This window comes from Microtus ochrogaster, chromosome 10 (genome assembly GCF_000317375.1).
Source record: "Microtus ochrogaster isolate Prairie Vole_2 chromosome 10, MicOch1.0, whole genome shotgun sequence".
Lineage (NCBI taxonomy): Eukaryota > Metazoa > Chordata > Mammalia > Rodentia > Cricetidae > Microtus > Microtus ochrogaster.
In genome coordinates this window covers 43,024,666-43,040,298 of record NC_022016.1, presented here as the reverse complement: position 1 = coordinate 43,040,298, position 15,633 = coordinate 43,024,666, and the positions used below count along the sequence as shown (strand labels likewise).

Genomic DNA, 15,633 nt, shown 5'->3' with positions numbered 1-15,633 from the left:
GGCTCTTGTGTGGTCTTTAGCCTACTAAATATCCATTCCTCGCCCCAGCTCTGTGTCTAAACAAATACCCTGCTGCCACCTAGCCTTGGCACCCTGACAAACAGATAAAAACTGTTCGGAGTGTATTAAGTTAACAAAACCCTACTTTCCCACCAGAAACGAAGGGCTGTTGAATAAAAGTGAAGGCCTAAGGCAGAGTCCTCTTCTTGCTATAACCCACCTGTCTGACGTCACCACCAAAATGTTTGAACAGTGTCTTAATTTGTGGCTTTCTTTGTTCTGTTACTATAAAAAGATCATGGAATTGCAATCTTGTTGGAACATGGTATTTGAGGAGACCCAAACCTACATTCCTGGGTCATGGCCACTCCTATTTGGTTCCAAAATAAACCATGCATTTTATTCCTTTGAGATGAATGCCGTTTCTTCATCAACACCATGAGGAAAATGGGGGATAAAGCTGGGGGTTATAGCGCACACTTTTTAATCCCAACACTGGGAGGCAGAGGCAGGTGAATCTCTGTGAGTTCAAGTCCAGCCTGGTTCATAGTGAGTTTCAGGACATCTGGGGCTATATAATAGAGACCCTGTCTCAAAGCGCGCGGGGGGGGGGGCAGTTAAAACCCGAGTTCCAGTCCTCCTCACTTCAATCCACCAGTCTATGGCCTCTCAACCAACTTGTCCAATATTGTTATCACCCAAGTAGCCCCAGGGAGTTTTCATGACCTTCCTTTATCCCTGACTCTGACAGGTTCCTTCTGTCAGGCCCAGTGGTGCCTGGTGTTACGTTGGCTATGGTAACAGCCACCACACACCATGTCAATTTCTTATCTTTAAATTTTAGAGACAGGGAGTCCAGTTTATCCCACAGGGCCGAGTCATGGTGTCAACAGGGCTGGCTTTCTCTTGCAAGCTGCAGAGAGAGTCCATCTGGACCAGTGGTCCTCAACCTTCCTAAGGCTACGACCCTTTAATACAGTTCCTCATGTTGTGGTTACCCCCCGCCCCCAACCATAACATTATTGTCATTGCTATTTCATAATGGTGATTTTGCTACTGTTATGAATCATTATGTCAATATCTGATATGCAGGATATCTGATATTTAATCCACAAAGGGGTCATGACCCACAGGTTGAGAACCACTGATCGGGACCTTTTCCAACTCCTGGTAACCACCTCCATCTCTTGTCTTGTGGAGTCTCCTCCATGTTAATGTCTCCCTGATACTGACCTCCTGGGGGAGGGTCATCCTTCATCTGTAAGCCTCTGATGTGACTCTCATCTCCTCCTTATGGGGACCCCACTTATTACACTAGGCCCAGGCTATGATGGTCAGTTCTGTTGTCTTGACCGGCTTGAGAGTCATCTAAGAGATTATGGAAGCATACCTCTGGGCGTGTCTGTGACGTTTTTGGGAAGGGTCTGGCTAAGCAGGCTCTGGCCTCCTCCACAGTTTTATTCATCTGTGGATTCAAGATTTCAGTAAGCACTTAGGAGGAGGTGGGACTGGGGGAGCTGGGGCCTGGCTGGAGGAGGTAGGTATTTAGGGGTTGTGTCTTTCTCTACCCAGTTCCTGTTATTATTCCTTTCTGCTCCGCGTTCCCCAAGATATTGGCTACACAGACATGCCCTTCAGCCACAATGCTCTGAAACTGTAAACAAAGCAAATCTTTCCCCTCTGTAGACTGTTTCTGCCAGTTCACGGTGATGCTAAAACTTACACACAGACGGATCACCCCATCTCAAGATTCTAAATCAAATCTGAAAATCCCCCCTTTTCCCCGGGAGCTTCCATGTTCATAGATTCTGGGGTTATGACATAAACTTTCCAGGGAACATGATTTATTTAACCCAAACCTTGAATTTAGGGCACTATAAGCGGACTGGGTCACCAAACCAGAAAGTGTGACACTTCCTAAAGGGCTTTCTTTAGTAGATTGCAAGAAGCAGTTACATTCACCCAAGTGCAAAGTAGACCTTAAGATGTGAAGTGTTTTTATTTTATTTTTATTTCTAATTTCGCGTGCGTTGGTGTTTTGCCTGCATGTATGTCTGTGTGAGGGTGTCAAATCCCCTGGAACTGGAGTTACAGACAATTGTGAGCTGCGGAATTGAACTGGGTCCTCTGGAAGAGAAGCCAGTGCTCTTAATTGCTGAGTCATCTATCTCTCTAGCCCCAAGGCTGTGAGGTTTTTAAATTTATGACGTGGGACTGAAGCTGGAGTCTGCTCTTTCGGGGGAAACCCCTCTTAAGCTCCAGAAAGCCACAGGCACCTAGAACCCAGGAACCTGTCAGTCTACCGTACTCAGCCAATCCCGAGGCTGCACGAGCTGGCCTGTGCTCTTGCACTGTTCACCCTATAGCTGGATTTCTTCTCCATCCCCTGCGCACTCAACCTCAGCACCGGCGCTGGCCACCTTCTTCTTCAGCACCTTGGCTCATTTCTTTCCATGGTAGTCATCTGTGACCCCTTGGACAGCAGTTTCTCTGTAGAATTCCTCTGAAAGCTCCTCTGTATGTGGACAGCATGGGTGCAGGTGCCTGTGGGGTCCAGCAGAGGGCGCTGGATCCCCTGAAGCTGGAATTACAGAAGGTGTGGACTGCAATAGGTGCTGGGAACCAGACCTGGGACCTCTGCCTGAGCAGCAAGTGCTCTCAGCCCCAGTCATCTCTCCAGACTCTCCCTGTGTTTGGAGACAGGCGCTCACCTTGTCTCTGAGGCCAACTTGGAACTCAGTGCTCCCCAGGCCTGTGGCTCCTGTTTAACACGGTGCTAGCTGACTGAGTGTATGTTTTCAAGATAGTCACCATGCTTTAGCAACAGTAGCTGCTGGGGTTCCCTTCCAGGCTTTCACTGTGGCTTTGCTCGGGAAGGGGACCCCCTCCCCTTTCCCCTTTCCCTGCTCTGCTTCCCGTTAGGAGTGTGTTGAGCTGCAAGAAACTGAGAGGTAGCCAGGCTGTGCAGGCTTGCCTTAATTCCAGCGCTTGGAAGGTAGAGGCAGGTGGATCTCTGTGAGTACCATGCCCCATTCTGGTCTACATAGGAAGTTCCAGGCCAGCCAAGGCTATACAAAAGATCCCGTCTAAAGAGAAGAAAGAAAGAAATAGACCATTAACGACAGTGGCTAAAACAAATGCAGATTTCGTCGTGGTCACATGTTGGGGGGCATCTGTTGGGGTGTTGCCTCCACGGGGTTCACACACTCCAGGGTAGGGGCATGTGGACTGGAAAAATTACATAGGAACAACAGAGATATGAAAGAAACACAGAGACGTAGGCTAGAACCGTGAGGGCTAGCCAGTGAATACTGAGTGTTTACTTTCCATAGGCTTCTATACCCCAAACCAAAAAGGGGAAAAGAAGGCAAAAGACTGCTCTAACATGACACAAAGGGCAAACAGAACAATTACTTGCCTCAATGCTTGAAATATCAAGTAACTGTATCCTTTAGTTACGCATTCTGTTGTTTAGGTAGCACATGTAAGGACCACACCTTAGACCAAGCATCCTGTAGGCAGCCACTCACTGGGTCAAACCTCCTGTCATATCCTTGAAGGAGCAGGAATAGGCTTGAATTCCCTGACCTTTGGCTGATGTGGAGCAGACCCAGCTCTATTGGCCATCTTACTATCCAAAACACCAAGTAACCACACCCTAGGTCAGGACATCTTGTTTGTAGCCTATTCTTAAGTCAGACCTCTTGTCAGTAACTTTGAAAGGTTGAGAGCAGACTTAAGCCCTCTGACCTTCAGTCAAGGTGAAGTGGATCCACTTCTGTGGACCCCCACAAGATTTATTTTCATTTTTTTTCCACACAGCAAAGAAATTCGAAGGGGAGTGGTTGCTGGCCTCAGCTCTGCAGCATCAGCTCAACAAGGCCTGAGCTGGTATTGCTGCAGTTCACACAGCCACAGGATGGCTGCCTCAGCTCCAGCCATGGAGCCTGTATTCAAGGCATAACCTCAATGTGTGTTGGTTCCCCTTACAGGGACGATTTTCCTTCTCCTTACATTTGTGCTCAGATCCATGTACTCTGGAGCCAGATTAGCAACGTCTGAGTCCGAGCTCCCCCACTTTCTAGTTAAGCCATCCTGGAAAGCCACTAGATCATTCTGACCTTTATTTTCTCATCCATCAAAGCGGGTGTGTGTGATGACAGCCAGCCTCACCGGCCTGGGCTGGGGAGATAAGATGAATGTAAAACCCGCAGGGACAGAGCTCATTGAACATCAGATTATCTCATTATTATGTTCTGTTGGCCAAAACCGATTCCCCTAGTTCCCTACCTGCAACAAACCTGGGGTCAGCAAGAGTTGAGCATGTATCACCGCCCACATAGAGACAGGCATGAAAGAAGGTTTCTGAGGATGCTCAGGTCAAGCAGCCAGCAATACTCTTAGGACACTTCCAATTTTAAGAACTAGCTTGGGCATTGCCACCTCTAGGAATCCCTCCTGGACTTCCACTGCCAACAGACACCGGTTAAGGTAGCTCATTTCTGTTCCACTGGTGTGTGTATCTGAACATGCACGCATGCACGTACCCTCGTGCACACACAGTGTTCTGTCTACTGCAGAGCAAGGGTCTTCTCTGAACCTGGGGACCCTTACACCCTATCACTTTCTGAGTAACAAAGGACACTCCTGAGAGTGGCACCCTGGGGCAGGGGAGGCCATCAGAGTCCCTGCCTGCAGCAGCTGATGCCTGATGGAAGAGCAGGGCAGCTAATGGACTAATCAGTAGTTGTAACTAGGGGCTCTCAGGAGGAGGTCAGAAGCTGTGGTGCAGCCCCAGTAGACAGTGTGCTGGCTAGTTTTATGTCAACTTGACACAAGGTATAGTTATAAGGAGGGAGCCTCCGTTGAGAAAAATGCCTCCATAAGATTGGGCCATAGGGGCTGGTTGTGGTGCACACATCTTTAATCCCAGAACTTGGGGGGCAGAGGCAGGTGGATCTCTGTGAGTTCAAGGTCAGCCTGGTCTACAGAGGGAGTTCTGGGACAGCCAGAGCTACACAGAGAAATCCTGTCTCAAAAACAAAAACAAAAACAAAAAAACCAGGCTGTAGACCAGCCTGTAGGGCAGCGGTTCTCAACTTTCCAAATGCTGTGACCCTTTAATAATCAGGTTGTGAGCCGAGCGGTGGTGGCGCATGCCTTTAATCCCAGTACTCGGGAGGCAGAGGCAGGTAGATCTCTGTGAGTTCGAGGCCAGCCTGGTCTACAAGAGCTAGTTCCAGGACAGGCTCCAAAACTACAGAGAAACCCTGTCTCAAAAAAAAAAATCAGATTTTAGTGACCCCAACCATAAAATCGTTTGTTGTTACTTCATAACGGTAATTTTGCTACTGTTATGAATCATAATGTAAATATCTGATAGGTGAACCCCCTTCAAAGGGGTCACGGCTTTTGCAGAGGTTTGTGGAAGGAGTAGACGTTTGGCTAGAGAAGTCACTGAGGTTGAGATCTCAGTGGGCTGTTTTATGGGAGCTCGGAAGATGAGAACATTGAGAGCAGCCAAAATGATGGAGGTCTGATTCGTGAAGTTGCAGAGAGAAATTTACAGACTCTATCAGGACCATTTGTTATTTTTGAATTAAGATTCTATGGGTCCAGAGGTAGTCGGACTCTGAGTTCAGGGTTAGCCTGGTCTACAGAGTAAATTTCAAGATAGCCAGGGCTACACAGAGAAACCCTGTCTTGAAAAACCAAAATGGCGGCGGGGTGGTGGTGGTGTGGATTTTCATGGTTCTGGTTTGCTGAGGCTGAAGAACCAGCTGCGATTAACAAGATACAGAGCTACTGAAGTGAAATCTTTGCTGTGCTGGGACGCTAGACGCTGGTCAGCTGGAGCTGAGAACTTAATGGTGATTAAGAGGAGGCCAGCATTGTTGAGCTAAAATCTCAGGAACATGTTTCCTGAGAGTCAGCACACAGAAGCTGTATTCCAGACATAGCCGAGGTCAAACCTCTCATTGGCAGCCAGACTTGTAGGGTAAGAGTCACTCCATGGTGCTGGTTTTGAAGGTTTGAAGGGGCCATGGAGAGCAGCTAAGGCTTGGCACCGTGTGGCAGGGTTAGAGTCCTGATGTAGGAGGTCCTTCTGTATTTCTGTTGCTTTCATTGGTTAAATAAAGAGACTGCCTTGGCCTTTTAATAGGGCAGAAAATTAGGTGGGTGGAGTAGACAGAACAGGATGCTGGGAGAAAGAAAGCAGAGTCAGACAGACGCCATGATTCTCTGACCCCAGATGGGCGTAAGCCACCACTTCACGGTGCTTCACAGATTATTAGAAATGGGTTAATCAAGATGTGAGAATTAGCCAATAAGAGGCTGGAACTAATGGGCCAGGCAGTGTTTAAATGAATACAGTTTCCGTGTAATTATTTCTGGTAAAGCTAGCCAGGCGGCCGGAAGCCGGGCAGTGGAAACACCGCCCACCTCTCCTTTTTACAACATAGTCCCTGAAGAGAGCTTAGGAGAGGCCATTGGTAGAGATGCAATCTCAGCGGCAGGTGAAGGCCCAGGATTGAAGGGGTCCGGCAGAGAATCTGAGACTTGGCACCATGAAGGGAGCCCAGGGAAGGCAACTGGTGAAAGTGCAGCCCAGTTGCAGCAGAGACCCCAGCGTTTTGAAGATGCCTGACCGTGGGGTGACCACCAAGGGCAGCAGTGGAGTGGAGCCAGCAGGAGCCTAGAAGACAAGCTGTGTGTGCTGCAGAGGGCGGAGCTGGAGAAGTGACCCCAAACCCTTTGGAAGAATCCAGAAGATGGTAAGTGGATCCCGGACACTGGGTACTGAGTTATTTATATTTGGAGTTTGGTTTTGCTTTGCTTTGATTGTATTTGATTGTGACTGTGCCCTGGTTCTTCCCTCTTGGGGTAAGAATGTATTTAGTTGGCATCAAATTTATTTTTGATTTTATAGGAGCCCATAGTTGAATTTTAAAGGGATTCTAAGTTTGTTTGTTTGTTTGTTTTGGTTTTTTGAGACAGGGTGTCTCTGTGTAGCTTTGGTGCCTGTCCTGGAACTTGCTCTGTAGACCAGTCTGTCCTTGAACTCACAGAGATCCACCTGCCTCTGCCTCCTGAGTTCTGGGATTAAAGGTGCGCACCACCACTGCCCAGCAAGATTCTAGGTTTTAAAAGAGACTTTGGAAATTAGGTAGACTGAATTTTAAAGTGTTTGAATTTGTAAAGATTGGGGTTTTTAATACTTGGAATATTTTACATTGTATTGTTCTTATTAATGTATCCTCTCAGGGATGAACAAGAAAGGAAAGGTTGTGGCTTAACAGTGATGTGTCTGTGTGCCAGGTGGTTAGTGGTCAGTTGTGCTGGTTGGTTTTGTGTCAACTTGACACAAGTTAGAGTTACCAGAGAAGAGGGGGCCTCAACTTAGAAAACGTCTCCCTAAGATCGGGCTGTGGGTTATTTTCTTAATTAGTGATTGATGGGGAGGGTCCAGCCCATTATGGGTGGTGCCACTCCTAGGCTGTTGGTCCTGGGTTCTGTGATAAAGCAGGCTGAGAGCGAGCCATGGGAAGCAAGCCTGTAAGCAGGACCCCTCCATGGCCTCTGCATCAGCTCCTGCCCTCAGGTCCCTGCCCTGCCCGAGTTCCTGTCCTGCCTTCCTTTGAGGACAAACAGTGATGTGGAAGTGTAAGCCAAACACATCCTTCCTTCCCCAACTTGCTCCTTGTCATGGTGTTTCATCACAGAAATAGGAACCCTAAGACAAATGGCACACTTTCCAGCACGTCCCAGGCCAGGGGACCTCTGGTCAGGGGACGAAGGGGCAGGGATATCTCTCCCCAGACCCTGGCTACTCAGGTCTGGAGTCTCACCTGCCTCCTGAGAGCACTCCTGTCCCTAGTCCACTGTGGCTCCCCCTTGGCTCACTGTGCCTGACACCTAGTCCAGCACTTTCTCTCTCTGGGCCTCAGTTTCCCTCCCCATCTTATTCAGTGAAGCCTTTTCCTAGACTGGGTAGAAACCACTTGGGTCTAGGGTCTTCTCCTCCTGTGCCATTCTGGTTCAGGATTCATTAAACCCTTCTTCAATCAGACACCTCTGGCCAACAGCTGCTCCCGACTGTGTTGGGTGGGAGGAAACTGCTGGGCGCTCGTCCCTAGGAATTAGTGGTTGTCTCTGAGATCCATGCATCTTCCTGTGACCTGGCCTTGAGGAGCCCTCTGCCTCCGCCAGCTGGAGGCCATAGACTTTAATTCTGACCCCTCAAGCTACCTGCTTGCCTCCAGCTGATGAGTAACACCTGCCTTTAACGTCTCTATGGCTTGGTCTAGGGTGTATGTTTTCAGTGTGCAGAGACCCGGGAACCCCCGGAAGGCATTAACGAATGTACCCAGGAGTTCATGGAAGGAGCTTTATTGCTGCTGGGAGATGGGGCTCAAGGCTTCTGGAACCAGCTCTTCACAGTTGTATTTTCTGGTGGAAGAGAAGCCATTATGAGTGACTCTGGGACTTGCTACCTTCTGGGGCAGAACAAGGCTCTTTGGGGTAGTAGGTTCCCAGCAGGGACATGGCCAGGCCTGTCTCTCCTCAAAGGTTCTGGGTCTCCCAGCTTTTCAGAGCATAGTCCATGTGGGCTTAGAACATATCCTATACTATTGGGAGCCCTGCCCAGGATGCCTCTGTCCCTACACCCTCAAGCCTTTATGTGGCCACCTGCATGCCCCCTCTGTAACTCCGCCCCCCATTCCCATTCCTGACTCGAGGCCTACTCCAAGAAGGATTCAGCTAGGGTTTTTCAGTGAGTGGAAGAATGGAACTTGAATGTGGGCCAATGAAGGAGAGTCTACATGAGGAAGTGGGCTCAGGGGCACAGGGAGGGGCGTAGGGGACACCTACCTCATTGATCCAGTCAATGTAGGCAGACACGCGGGTGAAGACCACTGGCTTCTTGGCTACGTTGCAGCCTTCAGAGGAGCCAAAGCTCACGATACCATGCAGCTGCCAGGACCCATCTTCTGCTGGGCAGTTCAGTGGACCACCCGAGTCTCCCTGCAACAGAGCAGCAGGCCTCAGCTCCAGTTTTCCCTCAGGGCTGCCTTTGGCTGCTGGGGGGATGTGAGCTGGGCCCTTGACCTCTCTATCTGTTATTTAGGCCTCAGACTAGCCGGAGGGATATCTACAGAGAAAGCGTAGGGACTGCCTGGACCTCATTCTGTGAGGCTCTGAAGTGTCAGCTAGCTCTTGGTTTGCTGTGGTCTGGGATGATGCCAACCTACTCTGCCTCAGTTTCCCTTATTGTTCAGGTCACTGTGTGTAAGCTTTTGTGAACTTGCCAGAGAGTCAAGGAGTCTGGGGACCCTGAAGAGGCCCGGGAAAGTAGGGAGGCTGGTGTGGGGAGAGGGTTATCTGTTTCAGAATGGACAGTCCCCCATTGTCCTGGATGTTTTGTGGTTCTGGTCATACTCCGAGACCCCGTCTCCCTGGACTGGCACCTCGGAGCCTTCAGGAACATGTATGAAACCTGAAGGAAGCTACTTCATGCTGCTATAGACCCATTTAGTCTCTTGGCGGTTCTGTGTAGTGGTTTCTACGGCCTCTTTTTTTTTTTTTTAATGTGTGTATGTGTATGCATGTGTGCATGTATGTATATGTGTGTGTGTGAGGATGCAGGTATGTGTGCCAGTGTGCATGCAGATATATGTGTATGTGTGTGGAGCCAGAAGATGCCCTCACATGCCATCCTCAGCTGTACTTCTCTTCGGCCTGGAGCTGGCCAGCTGGCCTAGAGTCATTGTCCAGTCAGACCCAAGAGTTCTCGTATCTCCACCTCCTTGGCCCTGGGATTCAGCTGCACCACCACGCTTGGCATTTTTACAACGTGAGTTCTGGGGCTCGAACTCAGGTCTTTGTGTTTGCAAGGCAACCGCTACCGACTGAATCACCTCCCCAGCCCCCGCCCCGTTTTCTTTCTCGTTTTCATTTATGTCGTGTGCATGCATACATGTCACAGGGCAGTGTGGAGATCAGAGGACAGCTGTGGCAGTCGGTCCTCTCCTTCTACCAGGTGGGTTCTGGGGATCAAACTCAGGTCTCCTCTACCCATTGAGCCACCTCTCCCCTGCCCCCCACTTTCTAGAACACTTCGGCAGACCACCAAATTGCCGGCTCTGTTGGGGCTTGAAGTTGAGCCGCTCACGTCCAGCCCCTGCCTGTTCCCATGCACTGGGGGTGAGCAGCGAGGAGTGGGCTGGAGTGGCAGTTTTCCCCTAGGCCTGCAGGGTCCCTCGGGGCGTGGCTTTCTGGAAGGAGGGGTTTGATTGGCTCCCTCTCACCCTGCTCTGCCCACCTCCCGGCCGCCCCCTGGTATGTTGCCAAGACACTCACGTTACAGGCTGAGATGACACCGTCACCTCCAGCGCACACCATTGACTTGGTGACCATGAGGAACCACCAGCCCCACTTGGAGCACGTGGAGTGACTCACGACGGGCTGCAGGCCCTGCTGGAGCACATCAGCGATGGGACCATCGGCTGGGGAGAGAGCAGTCGTGCCTGGGAGTCAGCCTGTGCCCTCAGCCCAGCCATAGCTCTGGCCTCCAGCCAGCAGGAGACAGGGACTTGGCAAAGGCAGGTTTTGGTGTTAGCACTCAGGCATCCATCCGTACTGGCCTGCCCTTGGAGTTCTGACGGGCTACATTCTCAGCTGCAGCCACTAAGGGAGCCTCCTGGGCACATTCACTGCGTTTCCTTTTTAGAAGGCCCTGCCCACCTCCCATCTCTCTCTTTCTCTCTCTGTTCCTCTCTCTCTCTCTCTCTCTGCTTCTCTGCCTATCTCTTTGTCTCCTCCCCCTTGCCCATCTCTCTCTTCTCTTCTGCTGCTCCTGTCTCCAGAGAACAGTTTCCTCCCTCTCCATCCCCCCTTTTATGTTCCCTTTCCATTAAAAGAAACAAAAAACAAAAAACAACCTTCTATGTGAGCTCTGTTACATGGTGTCTTTCTCTCTCTTGCTGCTTTTTCCCCTCCGACATTTGATGCATGGAAGACTGTGGGAACCGTGAGTGTGCCCTTCATCAGGACGGCACAAATCTTTGGGTCGCAGTCCCTTGGAGACCACGTGTCTTTAGTCTGGAGTCTGACTTTTACTCCCTTTCTGTTTTGCTGTGCTAGGGATCAAGCCCAGGGCTTTGCGTATGCTAGGCAAGTAATCTACCACTGAGCCGTATACCCAGCCTTCTTTAAACTTGTAGTTTTGAGACAGGGTCTGCCTGAGTTGCTGGGGCTGGTCTCGAACTCACTCAGTACTGAGACAGGGTCTCCCTGAGTTGCCCAGGTTGATTGATCTTGAACTCACTCTATATTGTGATCCCTCTGCCTCAGTTAGGATCTTGAGGGTTCAACTGTCATTTCCTTCCAGAACTCCATCTTAGCTGCGTACATCTGAAGGTTCTCTTTGCCCATGATGTCCTTAAGAGCTAGCCTGTGCTTTCTCTAAGCTGCGCATAGCTTTAATTTCCATTTAACCATCTAGTTCAGCTGACATCTGCTTGGACATTGGCTGGCCATGAGAACTAGCCTCCTACCCCTAAGAGGATGGTTTTAATTAGTTGGTTAGTTTATTTATTTTTATTTATTATGTATACAATATTCTGTCTGTGTGTATGTCTGCAGGCCAGAAGAGGGCACCATACCTCATTCCAGATGGTTGTGAGCCACCATGTGGTTGCCAGGAATTGAACTCAGGACCTTTGGAAGAGCAGGCAATGCTCTTAACCACTGAACCATCTCTCCAGCCCCGGTTAGTTTATTTTTATTTTTTATTTTGATATAGGTTCTCACGTAGCCTAGGCTAGCCTCAAACTCCCTATGTAGTGACCCTGAGCTCCCGATCCTCCAGCCTCTACCTTCTAAGTTCTGGATCACAGGCAGGCCTGCATGATCAGGCCTGCCTTTTGTTTTTAGTTTACTTATGTGGCTGAGGCAATGAGCCAATTTCTCTTCTAAATGCTTGATGAGTTCTAGCCTAAATAATCCTCGTATCTCCCAACACATTCACTTGTGACATGCTTGTCACATGATCTGGGCTGAGTAATTAATATTAACTGTCATTATCGCAAAGGCTTAAAATCTATGGAACTATCAGGCAGAGAGAGAATGTGGGAGACAGGGTGATCTTGAGGGGTGCCTCCTCCAGGAAGCCTCGGGGATGTCCCGGGGCAGGCTGTACTCACTCCAGAGGCGACCCCAGCCAGTGACATAGCAGGGGTAGTCCTGAGGCAGTATGACACCCTCCTCTGGGAGGCAGGCCACCTTGATGGTGTCACTCAGCTCCACGGGGTTAGCCAGCTTGATGATGGCAATGTCATTCCTGGAATGCAAAGCAGAAGTTTGGCAAGTGTGTAGAAGTTGGTGCTGGGTGTTGAGCCTTGGTGGCCAGAGATTCCCCCATAAAGACCTCCTAGCGACTTATTAGCTGGTGGACACTCTGGAGGACAAATGACTGTGCGTGTGTGTGTGCGCGTATGCACGCGTGCATGGATGTCAGGTGTCAGGTGTCCTGTTCTCTCCCTTTCCACCTTATTCCCTGGGGACAGCCAGCTGCCCCTGGAGATCCCCATGTCTGAACCTCCCACAGCACTGGGGTTAGAGTTTCTTCCAGCCACACGCAGCTTCTCATGTGGGCGCCAGGGATCTGAAGTCTGGTTTTCAAGCTCACACAGCGTGCTGTCAATTTTTTGTTTGTTTGTCTGTTTGTTTTTTTCGAGACAGGTTCTCTCCACGTAGCCCTGGCTGTCCTGGAACTCATTAAGCAGACCAAACTGCTGGCCTTGAACTCAGAGACCCACCTGCCTGTGCCTCCTCAGAACTGGGGTTAAAGGCTTGTATCACCAAACTCCACGAGGACTATATTTCCTAACCTCTCAGAGCTTTAGTTCCTTGTCTGTCGTGAGGCTTAGATGAAGGGCGGCACCTCACATGTCTGTTGCAGTCTGCGCATGTGCTGGGCACTCACTCTGGGTGACACTTGGCTCAGCCTCTGGCTGGGTGAATTCTAGACGAGTTTGGTAGGGGTCTTGGAGACAGAGATCCCTTATGTACTTAATCCTAATCTTTGATCACTCAGAAGGACTGAAGGGGTGCCATCTTGTGACCCTGGGGTTTGGGCATGCCAAGTGCAGGGGTTGGACTCTGTGACTCCAGCTGCCCAGGGCTGGCACTCACCTCACAAAGATGGGGTTCCATTTCTCATGGACGTAGATGGTTTCCACATCTGCGTACACAGAACCTTCCTCATCTTCCACTGTCAGATTGTACTTCCCCAGGCCCACGCGATAGGTTAAAGTATCGCTAGAAGGGGGAAAAGAGACGTCAAGTGGCTTCTGGCAGGGCCAACCAGAAACTGAGAGCATTGGTGACCTGGTCCTCTTGCTGCAGCAGGGCTTTGTGGGAAAGGGAGTAGTTAGTGTCTGTTTCCATCGACCCCATGTAAGAGGAGAGAAGTATGGCCTTGCCGCCCTAAACTGGCAGGCTAGGAGAAGCCAAGTTGCCATTTCCTCTGGCTTCCACATGGCAGTAGCCACCTGAGTAACTCCTGCTTGACTCTGTCCTCCCTACAACAAGGCTCTCCTACTCTAGGGTGGCAGGCCAGCGCCACCACACCTGGCTTTCCCTGACTGTTCCGCATCTCCTAAAACAGCGGCTAACTCACAATTTAGCCCTTCCCACAACTCTGCCTCTCTCCAATCAAACCATAGTCCTTGCAAATACACCCTCGCACCCAACCCAGGCCTCACTCTCTGCTCCCAGCAGGAGGCTGCCCCAGTGTTTCCCAAGCTTCAGAGAGGTGCCTCCTTCAGGCAGGCTGTTCCTGGACTCCACAGATCAGCCATGGCCTCCCTCCTTCCCTCCTTTTTGTCCTTGCTCTTTCAGAGAGACCTTCTCCCAGACCCATCTCTCTTTCTTTCCTTCTCCCTTTTCTTTCTTTTTTCCTCTCTCCTTTCCTCCTTCCCTCTTTTCCCTCACTCTCCACCCCCTTTCTTTTTTTTAGCCCAAGCCGGCCTCAAATGCAAGGATATCCCGGCCCAGGACAGCCTTTAACCTCGACTCTTTCTTCCTCTGCCTCTCAACTGATGGGATTACAGGTCCCGTCACACCTGGGGCGTCAGCTCACAGTTTTGTATATGCTAAGAAAGAGCTCCACCAACCAACCTACACCCCAGCTCCCTTATTTTGCTATTTTAACTCCCTCCCTCCCTCCCTCCCTCCCTTCCAGTTCTGGATTATCTTCTTTTAAATTGAGCCCAAACCACCTGTGCCCTTCCCTTTCTCCAGCCTCCTTTTTGTTTGATAAGTTACATATTTTCTTGTTCATGTATTGCTCTACTTTCTGCTAGAACAGTGGAATAGAACATGCTGACAAAATAGCCCCGGAGGCTGGCTTTTGTTGCCTATGCTGTTTCTTGGCGCATAGTAGGTACACAGGAAATGTTTTCAACCGGCGAACAGAGCCCAGTGCCTGGAGCCTTAGCTACTCAGGTCTCGGGATGGCATCCCCGCTCACCTGATGCAGTGGGCAGCGGTGAGGACGTGTCTGTCGGTGATGAGAGAGCCCCCGCAGGTGTGCCTCCATACGCCGTCCCGGAGGTACTGCAGAGAGATCTGCAAAAGGGCCACACGTCAGTCCTCCAGGGATCCCAGCCTTGTCCCTCCAACCTCTGCGGCTGCCTCAGGAAGTGCTTACCTGCCACGGCCAGCTGTGGGGGACAGCATCCTCTCCTCCTACCACCCTGGTTGACAGGTTGGGTGGGTAGGTGGGATCCCCGCAGCTGGAGGCTGGGGAGAGAGGGGCGTGAAGGTAAACAGGCTGTTGTGTTGTGCCCCCCCCCACACACAAGGGGCAGGTGGGAAGCTCAGGTGTGGTGGTGGCTCATATTCTACTCAGAGTCCCCTTAGCTGTTTGGGCCTCAGTGCCCCCCCACCCCGTGTGTGTGTGTGTGTTGTGTAGAATAACACTAATCTGAGCGTCTCCTGAGAATTAAACCACAAGACACATTTAAAAAGCCACACAAGCTGGGCAGTGGTGGCACGCGCCTTTAATCCCAGCACTCGGGGGCAGAGGCAGGTGGATCTCTGTGAATTCAAGGCCAGCCTGGTCTACAAGAGCTAGTTCCAGGACAGGCTCCAAAGCCACAGAGAAACCCTGTCTCGAAAAACAAACAAACAAACAAATAAAACAAAAGCCACATGGAAGGAAGAGGGATGCTTCCTATAGCGAAAGGAGCAGGCCTTTTGTGTGCAGTGTGCGTGGAGGGATCATTCAGTGTGGGCCACACGGAGTCCCACACTGTCATGTCTAGGAAGTCAGTGTGTGCTTGCTCTGAGGTGAGGAGATGGGGCTGGCATTCTGGCTGGCAGCCAGCACGTGAGCCCGAGCATCACTGGCCCTCTGTGCCCCCACTGTTGAATGGAGATATGGACAAACCTGATAGCTGTGTATGGTCCAGTTTGCTCCTGTATCTACAGAGCTCAGCTTGACACCTGATGTAGGGCTCTCACTTGCCAGAGCCAAACCAAAGCCTATCGAACCCCTCAGTTTGTAATCTGGGAGAACGCCACCAAAGTGGGAGAGCAAAGGAACCCTAAGAGGGAGACACAGGT

At 50.5% G+C, this 15,633-nt stretch overlaps 1 protein-coding gene across 1 annotated transcript in view; it reads right to left on the bottom strand.

The window, feature by feature from the left end:
- Positions 1-8,391: 8,391 nt before the first annotated feature.
- Positions 8,392-15,633, bottom strand: part of Ctrc (chymotrypsin C) — a 7,820-nt gene continuing 578 nt past the window's right edge. The window contains exons 2-8 of the mRNA XM_005352886.2: positions 14,717-14,808; positions 14,537-14,634; positions 13,198-13,323; positions 12,207-12,343; positions 10,363-10,508; positions 8,875-9,027; positions 8,392-8,451 (exon numbers count right to left, since the gene is read on the bottom strand). Coding sequence (XP_005352943.1) covers positions 8,437-8,451; positions 8,875-9,027; positions 10,363-10,508; positions 12,207-12,343; positions 13,198-13,323; positions 14,537-14,634; positions 14,717-14,808 — 767 coding nt within the window. The 3' untranslated portion in view covers positions 8,392-8,436. The remainder of the gene's footprint in view (positions 8,452-8,874; positions 9,028-10,362; positions 10,509-12,206; positions 12,344-13,197; positions 13,324-14,536; positions 14,635-14,716; positions 14,809-15,633) is intronic.